The sequence below is a fragment of the Malurus melanocephalus genome, unplaced genomic scaffold (genome assembly GCF_030028575.1).
Source record: "Malurus melanocephalus ecotype Western Australia unplaced genomic scaffold, MMel_1.1 scaffold_185, whole genome shotgun sequence".
Classification (NCBI taxonomy): Eukaryota; Metazoa; Chordata; class Aves; order Passeriformes; family Maluridae; genus Malurus; species Malurus melanocephalus.
In genome coordinates, this window is record NW_026623417.1 from 438,793 (window position 1) to 458,317 (window position 19,525).

At 36.0% G+C, this 19,525-nt stretch overlaps 1 protein-coding gene across 1 annotated transcript in view; it reads right to left on the bottom strand.

Moving 5' to 3' along the window:
• The window catches only part of DGKB (diacylglycerol kinase beta), a 327,720-nt gene that overhangs the window by 57,017 nt on the left and 251,178 nt on the right, over window positions 1-19,525 (bottom strand). The window contains exon 22 of the mRNA XM_057373108.1: window positions 14,731-14,926. Coding sequence (XP_057229091.1) covers window positions 14,731-14,926 — 196 coding nt within the window. The remainder of the gene's footprint in view (window positions 1-14,730; window positions 14,927-19,525) is intronic.

Consider the following 19,525-nt stretch of genomic DNA (forward strand, 5'->3'; position numbering starts at 1 on the left):
ACACCCATATTCTACATAACAGTGAGATTAAGAGATTTACTGTGTTTACTGGGTTAATTAACTTTTCAGATTAGGGCATCCTTCAAGATTACATTGAAAACAGAACCACTGTAAACACACATMCTTTACAGCATAATCCTGCAGCAGCACTATCATCATAGAAAGCCATCACAGCAACAATGTCTAAGCTGCATGCAATGCCTTTTCGGGGTCTCAACACACACTATGAACCATTTTCTGTAAAGGGACTCATTTGACTTCCCTGCCAAAATAACCCAGCTCTGCCACTTCCCATGCTCTGCCACTTCTTRTTGCTAGATATGTAACAGTGTCATCCACCATGCTGTACAAGTAACACATGTTAGTTAAATGGATTTTTCTTTTTCAATTATCTAGCAACATTTTGTCAATTATCTAGCAGCTCACATTGGCAAGACTTGTCATAAACTTCATAGATCTGTCAGATTCCTATAATGATGGAACATGTGTTAAGAAGAGCCCCAAATCCCCCCCCCAAAAAAGAAAGAAGAAAAGAAAATCAAACATGTGGCCTAGACCAAAAGGTATTTAATGCATGTACAATGAAAGGAATCTAGTGATTTTTGAATTCACTGGTCACAATGTCACTCTCTTTTTTCAAGTTCTTGCAAGTAGTTCCTCTACTTTTAAAGCTAAAAGGCCATCTTCTCTCCTATTAGCTTTTGTTTTAACACAGTCCTTTCATTTCCTCAGCAGAACAAATCTTTTTCCATGATCCAACTGCCAAGAGAAATTTTCTTTAACTACCTGTCTCTCAAAGCCACCCAAAGCCTTGATATTACCCTCAAGAAATGTCTGACAATTTGGGGATTTTTTTCAGATTTTGACAAGACATACTATTCAATATAGTTTTCAAGTTATTCAAAATAGATTTTATAAAATCTTYTAGTTAGCCTGTAAAGAAATAACTTCTGAATGCTAAGGCACAAAACAGACATTACCAGTTTGGTAGAGGAAGTCTTAACAGAGTTATGGAGGATGTTTTAACAAATAATATGCCATTAAGCATACTTTTTTTCCTCATTAGTTTTATAAAATATCTGCTCTATTTGTTCAATAATAAAACTAAGAGTCATWCTCAGAAATGTGATCTACAAAATGAGAAAAATATCATAAATATAGTAATAGCTTTATACCAGTGATATCCTTTTTCTATGGCAGAGTAAAAGTGAATTTTTRTATTATCTTCAATCATTCAAACAAACAATTCCATCTTACCCACAAAACCTGTGCTATACAAAATGAAGTGTAACCTTACTTAGATAAACACGGCCAAAGCCCTTCTCATCTGTGTCTTTTCTAGTACTGAAAACAAATTACCATGAATTTTCTGGCATATGATAATTTCATAATTCAACATAGAATACAAGACACAACACATTAAAATAATTTAGCAAAGCMGAAAATCTTAACTAACTCTTAAGAAGTGACAAAAAAAAAATTTACTGGACCAACGCAGTTTTATAGATGATGCCAAATGTTCATACTCAGAATATGTCTGAGGTAGTAAGAACAGGTCTGAAAAGAGACATTCTGTTTATCACACATATCTTGGTGATRTGTTTATCACAAATATTTTGAGCTGCCTCAGACATGCTGTTAATAGAAGCTGCTTTACACTCCCTTCCCAAGGAGTTTTAGCATGGCCAAAGAGAGATGCCCAGGTGAGAAAGCCTTGTCAGTCATTCATCTGCATTCTCACTTCTCCATAAGGGCAACTTAAAGTATGACGTTAACAAAATGCAAGTAATATAGCAACAGCTTTTCTATCTGGGATAAAAAAATTGGAGTTTTCATGTGCTGTATTGCAATCTTTTTTTTGCTTGTGCATATTTATTAAACAGACTTTTTCACCTATACAGAAATCATAACTGAGACAATGCTATAGCAACAGAATGAAATGCTTTAGTAGCAGTCACCACACAACACAAAAATTAGCAGATGATCTTGATTTTGAATACTATAAATACATATGTTTTGAAATTATTATTATAACAAGCAATGTCAGAATTTATGTTCAGTGTTCTTTCCTTTAAGGAGAAATTGTTTCACGGAGGTCTGATCAAAGTGACCTCTTCATTCTTTATATTCAAACAATTCTTTTGGTGCAAAATAAGCAAGATACTCATATGCTGGAATATTGAAAAACATATATATTGCAGCTACATATCATGCTTTCTTCCCTCCAGTAGGTGTCTGTAATGTAGACATTTTTCATTTGCTTTTTATATTAATGTTGGATTGATGTTTTAAAATACAACTTATTGCAAAGTAATTTAAGAGTATGTTTTCTCAGTTTGTTAGCATTTATACTCAGTTAGAGCTGGGTTCTCATCAGACAAAGTTTTACAAATCTGGACACATTTATAAATAGAGTGTCCTCATCACAGGGATATTTGAACTAAGTCTTTGTGTCTCAATATAGAAAAGGTCCTGTAGGCTGAAAATATTAAAAAGTAATCATGTATCTCCTCATGAACGTATACCTAAATAACTATCCCTATATATTTCATCAATTTTTAGCTGAAAAGCATTGTCAGTATATATGAGACAAACCATAAAGATTTTTACCTGGAGAAAATGATAGTTTAATAAATTGCTTCAGACAGAGCTAGATTAATCAACTCCATCACCCCAATWAATTATACAGCAATTATTTTCTGATGTTTTAAATGTCTTCTGATTACGTCTTGCTCAGTAATTCTCAAAGTGTCTACATCTTAATATTATTTCCGATGTTATAACAAAAATTGCTGATTGTTTCTTACTAGCATAACTTTTTCAAGCTCTAAAGACTTAATCATCCATTTTATCTGTTCTTAGGTAATGGTTCTAAACATCCCCAAACTGGCAAAGAAGAATAAATTTAAAACCTTTAGTCATATATGCATACATTTTTTTTTACACACAGCCTAGAGAAAATGGCCACCCATGAGAAACATTTTATTATCTGTAGGAGGTCATATAAATATGARGCCACTTACAATCTATAAGGTTTTTGCCATTATTTCTACAGGGATTTGTGATCCCAAGCCATTTGGGATCCAGTGGTCCAAAGCTTTCAACTAATTTTTCATAAGAAAATACAGGTGAAGTTAAATGAAGCACAGAGTAGGAGGTCAGGAGGTCAGTAAGGAGAAAGAAAATACTTAAGAAGGAAAATTATATCCTCAACCATATCTGGAATTCAGACAAATGAGGGGAGGCTTTCTAGAAGATACTAGGAACTCCCTTAAGTATAACTCTCTATATTTGGTTTTCAATATAAACCTATAATTCAAAATGTGCCTCCTTGTTGACCATCAATGAGTTAAACAKGTCTGAAAGAAACTGATGAAAGTACTGGGACTCCACTTGAAGCAGCCAAAAGGGATCATTTACAAACTTTAGAGGAAAAGGCAGGGAACATTGATCAGTAAAAGTAATGAGAGAATCAATTCCAGTGCACTCTTTTCCAGCAGGGGTGAGAGTTCCTCTGTGTTTTCACTTGACAATGCTGATTTTGTCCATGGGTGAGTATTCTGAGGCCTTTTCCAAAAAGCAAATCCCCAGGAGAGAACTGTTATTTCTAAGGCTGGACTAGGAGCCCCTAGGATAGAACCACAGGGTCAGCTAAGTCTATGATTGAGTGAATAAGACAGATGAAAACAAAACTAATTACATACTGACTGCCACATACATGCAGCATGAAACTGCACTTCTTAACCTTGCATTCAGCAACCAAGCCCTTAGATTTTAGCAAATGAACTTTAGATCATAAATTCTTAAGAGTTTTTAGAGTGTAAGTTCTAGGCAAGCCCCTGAGCAGCCTGATCCAATTAGACCTGCTTTGAGCAGAGAGGGYTGGTCTAGGTGACCTTTGGAGGTCTCTTCCAACCTAAATTATCTTTGGGCCTCTGATTCTTCAAGCAGGAAATGTCCATTTGATCTGTGTTTATAAAGCACCTAGTGTCCGAGACCTTTGGGTGTTACCACAGAAAAAATAAATAATAATCACTAACTGCCAATTTGTTCATACAGTTCATATAAAGCAATCCAAGGAATGGTTTGGTCAACCTCAGATTATTTATTGAATTCTAAAATTACTGGGGATTTTTTAAGGATATCACTTGTTTTCCTTGACTATAATAGACACACAAGAAAAAACAACAACAACAAAAAAAAAAGGTATACACAAATATCATCTGCAATCTATTGCAAATCCATTGCGGCTCTTGTTTATATTTTAAAAGAAGTTTGGTTGGCAGCTGAAGACACTGAAAACCATAGGCAAGCCCTTCAGGTAAGTTGAAGTTATTTAACTATTATCCAGAGTTTTCATTATATAATTACACACATAGGAAGTATACATAAGTTCCACTGAACATGAGCAAACCAGAAAAAGAAAATTCAGCTCAAGCCTGTWCTTTTACCATTTCTACAGCTCTAACAATGATTGAAAGTTATTGTAAGTATAAAGACATGTCTGAATACTGATCAAAAGGATGATGGGACAACTCCTGAGCCGTGCACAGTGGACCTCTAAAATTGTTCAATTAGCCTCATGCAGATTTCTACAGCATGGAATGCAATGCCAAGGGGACAACAAAGCCAACACAGGGACTTTAAGCTGTGCCTTCTCAATATCAGGGAAAGAAGCACAGCCAGAAAATGTATTGCCTGCAGGARCCACCCACTGGGGCTACAGATAGGTAGCACAATTTAGTGCTATCAGAAAACACAACATACACAATAAGTGGAGAAATTTGTACCTACTTGGATTTTGCAATTAAGTATATACCTCTGCTTCACTGCTATTTTTGTGATGTCAAATCTCAAGGACTTTTGATGATAATAAAAAACCCTCCCACTGACATACGAAAGATAAGCAGTGTGTTTGTAACCCTGTTGCCTGGAAATAGTAGGTCCAGAAATAGTTGGCGCTAAAGTTTAAATAAAATTATAGAACTCTTTCAACCTTTTTACTCTCACTGTGTAAATGTGAAAGTAGTGTAAATCTCGTTGACAGTTATTGCCGTATCTATTGGCACACACTCAGCAGCAGTTTGAGAAGYGTTGTGCAGCATAGCTAGTGCCCATTACCTGCCTCCCTATATTTTCTTACAATTTATTTTCACTCCAGCAGGCAGCACCTCACAATGCCATTAATTTGCTGGGCATCTCGTACTTTCCAACACAAACTACTTTACAATGCGCTCTTATAAACAACCTGGCAGTTTACTGGCAATGCTCAACGGTGTCAGGAGGGAGGTTATGATTTAAAGGCAGCAGGTAAAAAAATGAACAGGTCACAGAGATGACATCGTTTGACCAAACCTCCTCTCCTTTAATTTTACTATCGTCAGCACAAGTGCACAAAATCGCCAGATTTACACTTGGTCTCCATAATATGTGACTGAAACAATACTGTCAGTGTTTTAGTATTCTGCTAATAGTTTATTTGCTAGCTGACCATGGGTGCAAGCAAATAAATGGAGAAAGAAGGGGAAAAAAGAAATCATTATATTGATTTTAATAGCAAATATGAAAAACCCCACCCAAAGCTGTATCTCCTTGCAGAGCAATTAGGCTTTAATAAAATACTTGCATGACTCCAATATGCATTTATAGCTACTTGTATTTGGCTGTTTTGGTTAATACAAGCCTTTGCAGAGCAAGGGAAAGAAAAACACCACTAGGAGAACAAATTCAGGTTTTTTTAACATGATAACATTTTTGTTTTATTATACTCCAAATACTAATTTTCCCTTGTAAATTCTATTTCTACTTCTAGTAAGTAATGCAAATGTATAAACCTGAGGTCTTACTGGCTTCTTCATACCATCAATATTTTTAGAATATTTCAAATGTTTTTTTATCAGTAATACTGATGTGTGCATTAACTGAAACTGTCTCTCCTGTTGTTACTYAAAATTAAATTGCTGTCAATCTGACACCTTTTGCAGGCACTCAAGGAACTTGAAATTTTGTATTAACAAGTAATAGAAAACGAGAATGGATCASAGGATATGATTACGTGTTACAGCAGCCAAAAATGATCTGCTAGGCTATTCTATTTTTATTTCTGTATCTATAATCTAAAGATTCCGGCACCTGGGGCAGGGTTAAATGAGCAAACAAKCTGAGTAATATGCTATCAGTATTCCTAGGGAATGCTTGTCTGCCATTACACAAATTGAATGCTGCAAAATGGTTATTACAGCTTTTCATACAAAGGTCACAATAYAAAAACATATGTTTGGCATCAAAAATTTGTTACTGTAAATCTAAGCCATAAATGCACGTATCAAGTCATTCACATGTAAAAAGAGCCTGAAGGGGTTAAGCTTATCTCAGTCTTAAATTCATGTAACCTTTCAACTTAATTTTAAACATTTTCCATGTGCTTGCAATGTTTTCTAACAACAGGCCAATTCCTTAACTCACAGAGGAATCTAAATTACAATAATCATATGCATTCCTTTCCCCAAGAAAGGAAACACCTGTTGTAGTTGGTTAATTGCTGACTTTTTGTAAGCTTATGGAAGAAAACTAACATTTACAAATAATTTATACCTGAAAAACTTCAGAAGCAGAGAAATATATGAATTTTAAAACTGATATGAAACTCAAAATGTATGTTGAGATAGTAACAGATGTTTTCACTTTGTTAATTAAAGAAAAACTCTGTATCAGAGTACCATTATAAGATACGGTTATTTCATAACTAAGAAGGGGCTACTTTCTGTTCCATTTCACTTCTGCAATARTTGTTATTCATGCCACTATACAGCAGGAGAAAATAAAATTTAAGCCCTAAAAAAGTGTGAGAATAAAAAAAAGTATGTGTACTTAAATCAACATATAAYGATATCCAATGAGGAATTTAAGAAATTAATTCCCTTGTTTCTATGGAATTCTTGGTGAAGTAGCGAAAAAGGCACATATTTACCTGAATGATTACAAACCCCAAAGAGTCAATTAAACCTGCCTTTTGAAATGTACACATGCATGCACTCATAGTAGTTTTAACCTGAGACTTGCTAATTATTTCCAGCCACATTCTAATATACAAAAAAAAGTGAAATTCTGCCCTAAGCTATGGTACTTCCTTTTCATTTGTGTAAATCCAGTCATGTCAGTGGAATTATCCTCTAAAGGAGTTATGCCTTGTGCTAATGCTCTCACACAAGTATCTATATTTGAGGCATGACATGGTACCTTTCAATAACAACTACTCATCTGCCATATCTACTGTTATGGCACTAAGCTGGACATGAGAGTTGAAATGTGCTAGAAAAAACATAGTCAGAGCAAGGTCAACATGGACCAAAGACTCAAGGAAAGTGTTCAGGAAAGGCAAACTAACTTCTCCTGCCTTGTACAAATGAGATAGTGATAGAGCTTCACATCCTGAAAGGTGTATTTTCAGTTGACAATCAAGTATTTAAACAGCAGCAAAACCACTGCCTTCTGTATACTAGAAGTGGGGAAAAAAAATAAAAAAAGAAAAAAATGCCTGGGTAAGCTGAGCTGTTTTCGTTACAACAAAAATTGGTATAAGTTACTAAACATGCAGTGGATATAGGGGAAAAAAAAAAAAAACCTCAACCAAATATCTGGATATTGCRTTCACATTCCTTATCACTTATGTCTTAACTAATGGCTGTCAGGTAAGTGTASATTTACAGGTAATCCATACAGATAAGTGTTCATTCACCCAGGTTTAAGAGGTGCAAGGCTTCTGAAGGGCTCCCAGCAAAGTCAAGTCAAGGGATTATTGTGGAACAGGTCCTGTGAGCCTTGTGCAGACACCTGTGCTGAGGTTTGTGCCACAGGCTCTGCTCAAGGTGTACAGGAGGGCAAATCCCTTCTCACAGGACAGCCAGAGCCAGGCTTAATTCACCCTGAATGCTGAGAGGAGCCTGAGCTGATGTCAGTAGCTGGCTGAATATGAGAATGCACATCAGCAAGGTGATTTTTCCACTCTTTAGCAGCCAAAGTGAGCCCCAGCAGAATAAAGCACCAATGCTGACAGCAGAGAACTCGGTAYGATTATTTGCATGCTACATGGTAGGTGTATCCTGAAACAATAAGTAACTTCCTATTTCTTGTTGCCACTTAACATGCCATCCCTCCCAGCCTCACCTTTTTCTCTGTACAAACCAATTTACTGAGACTTTTTTTTTATACAATAGCTAATTTCACCTACTGCATTTAATGTCATAGGAGTTATACATGTAAATCCCTGTACTTAGAGATAAGATAGTCCTTTATGCCATTTTAATCAATCTTTGTCATGGGTATGTTACTTAATAGCTCTGTCTTCCTATGGAAAATGAGCAACTTAAGGGAAATGAAACTTTTCAAAGATACATTTTCCTTCTGGCAGACTGTGAAATRCACCATAATTATCCTCTTTCGATGAATAACGTTTGAAAGAAAATGAACATTCTGTGCACCAAAAGGTATAATACAATGACAACCTCAACTGCCTTGTAAATAAAAGGAAATTGTTTTTCTACTATGATCTATATTGCACARAAATATATATACATGCTTGATAAATATAAAGTGAAATCAGACTATCAAGCCATTTTTTAAGGTACTACTACTTTCTAATAACAATAAACTCGGTGTTCCACAGCCAAAAGGCATTGCATTTATTTCTAAATGTATTTTAGAATTTCAAAAAGATTAAAACTATGTCATGAATTATGGGCTCCATCCTGAACACTGATGGAACTACTTGTATGATAAGGCTTGGACTAACATGGCCTCTGTTAAAGATTAGTGAAATAAAGATAATGACACCTCAAAACTTTACTGCTGGGGATGGGGGCTTGGGGGGTAGTGGGGGTGGAAAGAAAGACAGGAAAAGGCCTTTTCAGCAGCATTAAAATACATGACATTCTAGCCCACGTTCTCCTATTAGGAAATCTGTACTATCTTTAACAGCTTGGCAAAGTAAATGTTTGAACACAGATCTTACAAACTAATGGTGCAATGCACAATTTAACTAACTGGTTAGGACAAAGTGCCATTTAACCCTTTTTGATATCTGAATATGTTGTTGCAGTAAATATGAGCATGAGGCATACAATCTTCATTAGCTAATATCAGACAAAAGCATTTTAATACCAACCTTTCCCTCAGACAGTCAGCCAAAATCCAAGTTTTGAATTAGGAAAACGACCTYTCTACCACAAAGAAATTTGTTACTGTGGGAAACTGATGTTTATTTCCCACATCCTTTGTTTTTTTCTTTTTTTTTCCCTTCTCCTTTGCCCCTCATATTCTCCCATTCCCTCCCCAAATCACTCCTCAGAGATAAGATGCTGCTGCTTAGTGGTAGCACATCACAGGATGGTGCACTCTGTCCCTCAGTTTCGAGAAGAAACAACAAAATCCTGGAAAATAATACTTATATCAGCAGAAGGAATTCCTCACTTGCATCCTGCCTTATACAAGTCCTGCATTTGCAAGAAGAGGTGCTTCCACTGGGAGGAATCAGCAAAGCTTCCTTGCCCAGACTGAATTGGCAGCAAAGACAGAGATCAGCACTTCACCCACAATTAGTGCTGCAACACAAATGCAGCCAAAGGAAATGGGACACTCARCATGTCATTCAGATGTTTAAAAGGTGACAAAATAAGGCATTCCACACTAAAGATGGGGCATTGAATACTAACCCCACTGAATACTACCCCATTTCCCAACACTGCTAATGCAATAATATCCAAAACCAGTGTTCCCCTGCTCTAGTCCCCCAGTCAGAGCTGCACTCCAAGCAGGACTTGCACACACTGGAAAGACAGATCCTCTAGCACAGCCATTTCGCCTCAGTAGATTGGTGACTGTGGGGTTAATGAAAGACATGGGACATATTAGCATCAGATTTGTGGAAGCAAGCATGGTTCAGCTCAAAAATCTTATCTGGCAGAGTGGTGCCCAATTTCCATTCCTTCTCCAAAGACTGTTCAAGTATTTGATGAACTGTCACCACATGCAGAACATACAGAAACGCATCTCACCATCTTATTAGCAGGAAGTGAGGTGTCTGACCCAACCTATTCCTTAGGTTCCACTTCACTAGAGAGAGAGTCACCTCCARTGAGCATTTCATTCTGTCCACCTTAGATACTTATTCCAATGCAGGATAAATGCTTTTCCTGAGGTGACTCTATCTACTGGCTGAAGGGGTGACTTTTAGACACYGAAGTTAATGCCACACTAACAGTCCCCACAAATATTTCATTTACTATAAACAACACACACTTCCAAAATAGTAACAAAATTTCTACACAGAAATATGTGCTCTTTAGTTTAAAGCTTCAGAATAGATGTGGCGCAGGCATGGAGGAAAAAGAGAGCAATATTCTTTGAATAAGTTTAGAAGTTCTTTTTCTAATGTTTAGACTAATGWTAAAGGTTGAATGTCTTAACACAGACCAGCTATGAAATAGCTCTAATTAGCTTTTTTTCTCTGTGTTAATGTGTTGATGTCTATGTTRTAAAAAGCTATCTAAACAAGATACACAGTAAGGGCTATTACCTTATGTAGCCATGACATTATCAATAACATTTAATAAAAATATTATTATAGAGAGTTCATTATGCATGCCTTACTATGTCAAAAATAACCTAAAGTCTACCAATGATGGATACACACTCTGTATATTGTGTTCATATTGCACAGATTGTGTACATAGTACACAGTTTCAACTTTTTCAACAAGGAAAGGTCACCTAGCTAGAGTATAGGTCATGAAAGCCCTCCATAAATTAAATTAGACTAGCTAGCTCACAAAGTTATAAGCTGTTTACAGAACATGTCAGGAACCCCCTATCTACAGGGAAGCTTCTAATTCTCCCWGTGGAGTGGAATTTGACACCTAATAAGAAAGGCATTTTCTATTCTCTTAATATTTATGGATATTTTGAAGTKCTTTAAGGCCTTCACAGTCTCTGCATGTTTTGAACTGCTGTTAACTGAACTGCACTGCCTGTGTACACATTATTCCATCTCCAAAGCTTCTGCATTTCCATTCAGAAAGTCATAATGCAGTTATTAAAAGAGATTTCCACACAATGTTATTGACTCATATTGGTAAGCTTGGTTTATGCCTAGGTGCTGTGACATGAATGCACATGGTTTTGAATTAGTCTGGCAGTCTGTGGAGTGACAGCTCACTGCAGCTCTAGACAAGTGCACAGATCAACCTGGTAAGTATTTGCTTACATATCAGTGTGCCTGGTGATGTACTAAACAAATATGAAAAAGGTATTGCACTGAAATATTTATAGTCTAAAGGTTTCTCCCTCTAACAGTTCATAGATATTGTCTTCAGGTATGAGTCCATTGAGGTGAGTGGAACCACTTGTGCAAAAACAAGTTACGAACATGTTTGCCATCAAATCTTAAGAGACTTTAAGAGATTTCATTTCAGGATAGGGCTCTAAATGAACTTCAGCACTGAAARCAAATCAAAGCATAACAACATCCACCACAAGGGAAAATTAATTAATTCAGCAAATAATTTACTGCAGAGATTAAAAAAAATGAACTCCTTTTTGTCACAAAAGGTTTGAAAATTTTGTTTAGAATTTCTGTGAGAAAGAAAATTGTGTAAGGCTTAACATAAGGGATATATATATCTCGTATAAGACATGTCATGATTTAACTTGGATGCAGTTTGCAACCAAGTAGAGCAGTTATTTGCATTTACGTTTCTCAATTCATAGTTCTGTTTCTATGTAGGATGTTAATATTTTCAAAGTACTGATTTTTGGCATTTATCAGTATCTGCATATATTCAAATAAAAGTCCTATCCAAATAATGTTCAAGGGTACTTCACAGTAACATCTAAAAATCTGAAAAATGGCCTGTGAGAAGATGTATCATAGATATCTATATACTAGAAAACTTTAAAAAAAAATGGAAACATTGCAAGTGTGAGATTCATAATGTCAAAACAAAGTCATTTACTTTCAAATTGTCTTATATCTGTAGTTATATTATTTCTAAATGCATTGGCATTGTACAGTAGAAATTGTATTAATAAATTAGAAATGAAAATAAAATCAAGTTATTAAAAAACCCACATCATTTTTACTCTAGTAAAATGTGAGATTTGTCTACTACAAATTCTACAAGAATACAGACTGATGTACAGCTGAAAACCACACAGTTGTACTGCAACTGAAAAAGTATAAAAGTAAAAGTTTATGCCACTCAGAAGTCGAATATAAAACTATTAGACTTATAAAAACCAAACAAAGAAAATTCAACATCAAAAACAGGTGTATATATATATATATGTAGGAAAAACATGAAGATTGAGTCCTGCCTCCTAGGAAGTGCAGCATTTAGCTGTCAAGCGAGTAGATGCTTTATTTGGACCTAAAAAAGCCTTCAAGGAGGTTTATTCAGATCAAATTAACAAACAGAATTTAACAAGCAGGTATGTATCGATCATGGTTCTCAATCCAGCAATACCTATCTCTGCACCAGGTATTTATAGTTTGCAAAATGTTTTCTTCAACCTAAACAGTGCAATGTGCCAAAAATACACAATGCCTAACAAAACAATCAGCTAGTGACAAAACTGTAACTCTTTCAAGTGACAGTCAGTGAATACATTCAAATTTATCAAAACTATTTGAAAGCCTCRATGTAAAATTTACTTAATTTCATTATTCAGCCATAATTTTGAATTCTGAGTTGAAGAAGCACACTCAGCCTAAGAACCTATCTTAGCTAGCAGAATTGACTGTTCTTTGCAGTATAAAATAGGAGCGGATCCATAATGCAGATCAGTTGGTTCTGAAATGTTCACACCAACTTCATTTTTGAGTTTTACCTTGAGTTGTTTTAAACTGGTTTTATGGACTAAAGACCCACTTGCACTCAAAGCTTGTACATCCCATCCCCACACACCCCTCACCTTTAAAAGGAATCCACTTTGCATGCTCAAGACCGCAAAGTTTTGCAAATTGGAACAAAATAAATATGGACCTCTCCAAAATCCTCGGCACGCTGTAGATGCAAACAGTAATACTATCTATGTTCTCAGTGATGTGAGATTTTTTGATATTGAGAAGTCAATCTCTGCTTTCAAATTGCCTTTTGGATGAAGCTACTTCCATCCACGGTGCATATAAAGTGATTAGAAACTAAGTAATGAGAGCAGTTTTTCTAAAGCAAGGTGCTTAATGTCCATATYATGAACACTTCCACAGATAACATAGGAACTTCTGTTCAGTCTTTAATATTTTTATTATAATTTTATTTTACCCTGTCCGGGAAAATGGGAATTGAGTGTAGCAATGCCCTTTTAATACACCAATTATAGTCAGCAGATTGAAATCACTGTTACATATGTATCAAGACRCACATAATTTCAATAATTAAAGAAGTGATAATGTCTGCTTCATGACTATCAAAAGGATAAATGTCCCATCTCTCTATGTTCAGGAGCAAAACAAAAGGAAATATATTGGTGAGCCCTCAACCCAGCAACCTCCATGTCTTGAACATCAGGACATAATACAGATTTTTAGTGCAGGCAKAAGTCAGTGCCTGGTAAGAATTTGGCTGACAGGGTGTGTTGGTGAGTCACACTGAGATACTGAGAACATATGTCAAATTGCTAAAACTCACAGAAACKGAATGCTAGTACCTATTTCAGCCTCTAAGCCAAAAAAGACTATTTCATTCCTAAAAAAAATTTGTCATTCAGTTAATTTAGCTGAATTAAAACTACAACACATAATAAGGAACTATGTGATAAATAATGACTCAAAAATTACTGCTGATGAAATGTAAAAATAGGATATCAAAAACTAGTAAAAGGATCCCAACAGTTAAAGTCCTGATCTTTATTCACTCTGAACAAAGAGGAGAAGCAAGAAGAYACTCTGAAGCAAAACATCATAATTTTTCTAGGGTTAAAAGAGAAAAACAAACAAACAAAAAAGCCACCGCAAAACCATTTTCAAAGTCTGGTCTGTTCATTCCTTTGGTGTGAAGAGAGCAATGGCTTATAATCACACGGACTTGTGATGCACAGTGATGTGTTACACTGCATAGTATTCAGATTCTTGGAGAAGAATAGACATTATTATTTATGGCTGGTTTTGTTAAGAGTTATATTTAATGATAAAGTTTACTGAGTAAATGCATCTAATCACCAGGAAAGTATATGAACACTGCAAAAATGATCATGCCTGTGCAAGCCAACTACAGCATATATATTCAAGGACTGACAGAGCATTACAACTTAGTAACATGAAATGTAAGGCCAACTTGCTCTTTTTACTCTGAAGTAATTTCCAACGCCTCTGCCCAAAGCTTATTAGACACAGGGCACAATTATCCCCAAGTTTTATGCACACTGGCGTTAAGAATCATTGTAAATGCTCAGGAAGCACTTTCCAACTCCAAAATCTCCAACTCTTTCTAGACTGAACATCACAGTAGCAGACTGTGCCGCATTAGTCTGCTTAACAGGTAATATCTGAGGCAGGTTTGCAAGTACAGACACTGCAATTGGCAGTCWGTGTTTATGCCTTTGTGCCAATGCTTTCCATCAGAAAATTCACAAGAAAGGAAATATCTAAGAACTGCCTGTCCTTTCTCTTGAGAAGGTCAATTACACAACCAAGTTGACATTATGRAGAGAGATAGCCTATATCAATCTGTAAGCTTACCTTGGCATACAAACTTCAATTCCTTGGCATCTGTAACAGTGGTTCTTTTATCTGACCTCTTCTTTTCTGTCCGACGGTGGCTACGTCTCTTCTTTGTCTCTCCCCAAAGATTCGATCCACCGTGCATGCTTGGGATGTTTAAAATGGCAATTCCTTCCAGAGAGATATTGATTAGGTCCAGCTGAATTCCATCACACTGATTAGAAAGGAAGAAAAAAAAGAAAAAAAAAAAAAAAGAAAAAGAGAGAGAAAGCAGTAAGAGAGAAAGAAAAGTCTGGATGTTCTACTTCTCAGATATTTTTCTTTTGGCAATTTATCATTCTTAACACTGCTAATAGTTTATTCAATATTTACACCTAAGAYATATGCTTGTATCTGAAAAGGAAGTAAGAGATAAGAACAGATCCTTCRGAAGGTAAAATACTATTGCTATTCATCTTTTGATTGCCTAAGTGTGGGACAATGTGGTAGTGTCTTGTTATCTGATACCTGTTCAGTGACCCAAGTGAAATATACTTCTAACTCCACYACAGCTATTAGCAGAAAAACATTCATCCTACCAAAATTTCTATATCAACAGCTGGAGGGGTTTTGTTGATTTTTCCAGACAAATTGTCTGTCTTGTGATTTTGCAATGATACTTGTCACTCTAACAAAGGAGTCCCCTCCACAACAAACTGAATACAAAAGTCCCTGCATGCAGAGAGTACACAGACTTATGAAAAAGGGTCTAAGCAAGCCTGAAGAGCACAGAATATCACACAGGTATTAGCTGCAATCCAAAGGCACAASAAGATTATCAGCATTGGGCTATGCCTGACTGGTAACTCCTGGCAAGAGATAAAATTAGTAGAAGTGGGTCCAGCAAATGCTGATGCAGCTACAGCATTGCTTAGCTCAGAACCTTCTCCCACCAGTTCTCTGAAATATGCATCAGTGCTAAGGGAACCCACARGAGATGGAGCTGAAGAAAAGGTATCAGTAATCTAAAACCCTTTTTAGGGCTTACTGGACACACAGAAGTAACTTTCATCTGTGGGACAGTGCCTTCAGTGATGGAATCATAGCCACAGGGCATCCTGTGCCACTGGTGGGCATTTCCCATGCTTCCTATAGCAAACCTGGACACTGAGGCATTTCATACAAGTACATTTCTTTGYYAAATCTGGCTTCCAATTATATCCTACAAAGGGACCATATTTCTCCCTTCTGGAGAATGGCTCAGGGATCTCAACATATCAGCCTGCTCTATGACAAACTGCAGCATTTTTTCAGGTGGCTGAAGCCCACAACATTTGCAAACAGAGCTCACCTGAGACACATTGATGAGAGAAATTTAGCTTGATAGCATACACCTAGCCTTAACTGGCTGTAATTGAATCAAGCTAAGTCTTCTGCTCTACCAGCATTAGAAAGTGCTTAACTCATATAAAATCTAGCAAAATAGTGAAGAACCTCCACAGGAGGAGAAAAAAGCCCAACTCCGTATTACTCTTGTGGAACCAGCCAGGGGAAGGCAAAGCACCCAATTGTACTCATTAGTTCACTGAAGCAGCCAGAGTTCCCCAGGTTTCATGTATTTGCACCTTGGCTGGAGASAGATCAGCTTCACTCCTCACAATGTATGATTGAAATCCTGGCAAGTCGCACGCACCACAGTGCACAGCAGCATTTTTAAAACTTTAGATCCTACTCCTGAATGTTCCGCAAGCTAGCAGAGGATCCAGTCATCCATTTCAAAATGATTAAGGGCATTATTTTCTAATTCCAGTATACAATAATGAGGAAGAAAACTGGAAAAATAATTAAGCATGCTTCAGTAATAGTCCACTGACATCTTGCAGCTTGCTGCTCTRTGGGTCACTGGCACTTCTTCCTCTCTGCCTAAACCTTTATCACAGCTTTGAAGAAGAAAAGCCAAGTAAAACTCAAGAATTACTGTGAATAATTGTTTATTCTGAAACTTTCTGAGATCACAAAACAGAACTRTATTATAATGCACACACATCTCCTTAATTCTTCTAAGAAGAACATAAATCTGGAGAGAGAACAATTTCAACACTAAGATTTCCATTTCATATTTGCTCTTCAAGAATTAAATTTTAAACCTGTGGATTACATTCATACAGGGAAACCTTTAAAGTCAAAAGGCACATCTGAAAATGAGTTGGCAGTAGTGGCAACTACTGTAATTGAAAGTGTAATTTTTTAGTAACACTTTTCTTACAAGAATAAAGGCATAGGCCTTCACTGTGATTTTTGGAAGCAAATTTGTGGTTTTCCCTGTATTTTATATGTATTAAATACTARGATGATTTATTTTGCTAAAAATTCTGCTCATGTGTATGCTCACTTACTGCTATACATTCTAGATAAACAGATATTAATTTCATAATTAAAAGTAATCTTGTGTAAATACCCTGCAGGCCTCAATGAATCAAACACATACTGTGTGTCAGGCCTCCCACTGTCTTCAAGTGGAATGTACTGGCTGGATAATTAGATAGTACATATTTTTTAACCTTATTTGCATGCATATTATATCTTTTGCACACTGACAAGCAGCAGTAACAACAAAAGTCAGATTACCACAGGGAATTCCCACAAAGAAGTCTTCATTTCTTATAATTTGCAGCCTAAATTAAAATAATTTGATCTTTGACAAGGATGAAATGTCAAGCAGAAGGGGGTCCTCTACAAGCCACGGCCTGTGGCTTCTGAAATCTGCCTAATTTATGTCAGTCACTTCTTAATACATATTTAAGTATTACACGAGAAAGATGATAAATATGCAATCTGACACCTTTGGTATTTCCCTGCTGTTAATTTATAAAGGTCTGGCGTCCCCCAAACCGACTGGAATTATTTAAATAAAAGAAGAATTGTGAAATAGGATGGTGCGGGGTCTAGCTTCCATTTTCACTCAATATTGAGCACAGCAGGTAGTACACTAAGACAATTATGTGACGAGGCCTCAGAGTCCCACAGTGATGAGCAACTTTCAGAATTAGGAAAGGAGCATTTCTTTTGTTCATACACAGACAAGAAGTTTGCCCCACAGGTAGCTCTGCATAGTCCTAGCACATTCATATATTACAAAAACAAAACACATATGTGTTCTGCTCCTTTTCTTTTTTCTTTTCAATTCCAATAATGTAATAGTGCCGTTAAAAACAAAAGYATACTTTTAAAATGCAGAGTGTGCCTGCCTAGATTAAAAAAAAAGACACTCCCTTCTAACTCTTTTTTACCTTCTTTCCTGGCCTCAGTCACTTATTGAGTAATATTGTTTATACCTTATTTATCATATCAAATAYTTTCATATCCTCTTTCCATTCAGAACATACATATCTGAATGTATGCCTGAAAAGAGCTGAGATTAAGGCTTTCCTCTGTAAACAAGAGCAATTTCAAACAAGTGTATGGGACTGTTTTTAACTCCTGTCCCTTACCCATTAATACCAAATAGTGCAGAAGGCTTAAACAGCTCCCACCGTGCTTTCACAGCATGGCAGGTATGGTCCCTGCCATCCCTGCTAACACCACATCTCTACCTACTCTCATTAAATACCTTTCATACACCTTTTTCTTTTTCTGAAGTGGAAACAAGGTGCAAATTCTCTAAACTGTAAAATTTTCAGCCTTGTTTACTGACACATTATTATTGAAAAKAAATAATTCAGTCCTAGTTTTTGTGTGTTTGTTTCATTTTGGTTTCTTTCCCTTTAAAACCTATGTTCGTCCCCTCAAATTCCAAGCATCCCATTTGAAAATGAAAATATATCTCATTCTGGACAAGAATTGTGTCCAACTCTGTTCTGCATCTCACACTCACACAGAAGGAAACATACAGAACATGAATAAAGAATGTATGTCAGGAAAACCAAGCTTAATTAGGTTACAAATCAAATACAAGGTTGAACAAATATTTGCCCAGAGAACATTTGATCACTGTCTCACAGCTCAGAGATACAGATCCTTAATCTTCCCAGGCTTTGTTCATTCAAAATTTGGCTGTAGAGCAAACACATTCTTTGTGAATTTTATTTGGAGTGAAATGTGGTCTCATACATCACCCTCCCACTTACAGTGACATCCCCAAGGGGCATCAGGTCAAAAATCAGATTAAAACAGTGCTACTCCAAAATGCTGATAACGTTCAAACAAGAAATATAGATACAAGCATATTGGCAGGCATTGTAATTTACTCATTGTATATAAATATGTAAATAACTGACTCCTAAAACTTCTTGTAAACTTTTGGAAATTATGCTTTTTTTCCTAATTGAAGGACTAATGCTAATGGGCAGGATAGATGAAGTGAATATTAACAAATGTGTCTCATTTACTGGCAATRTAACACTTATTGGTAATAATAGTTATTGACATGAATTGGTAATAATTAYACAACTGATAGCAGCAGCACCACAAACTTGTATACCTACTTGTTTGCTTTGTGAGGTTAACATTTAATCATCCTTTCAAAGGCTACAGTTATAGGGTTAAAGTTCACATTTTAGTTTGTATCAGGTTATGTATGATTTTCTCTAGATATTAATATTTTACTGAGAAAGACTGCTCTTCAATTTGTATTTAATCAAAAGGTACATTTAACTTGCAGTACATTCAAATCTAATCAAACCAGGTAAGAATTTCTTCCAATAACTAATAAAATATTCTTCATGCTGCATTTCCTTGAACTCATGCGTGTGAAGCACTCTCTTGGTAAGCAACGGGGATTTTTTTTGTTAAGTTTTTTCTCCTAAGGTTTTTGCTGTTGTTTTGTTTCATTTTT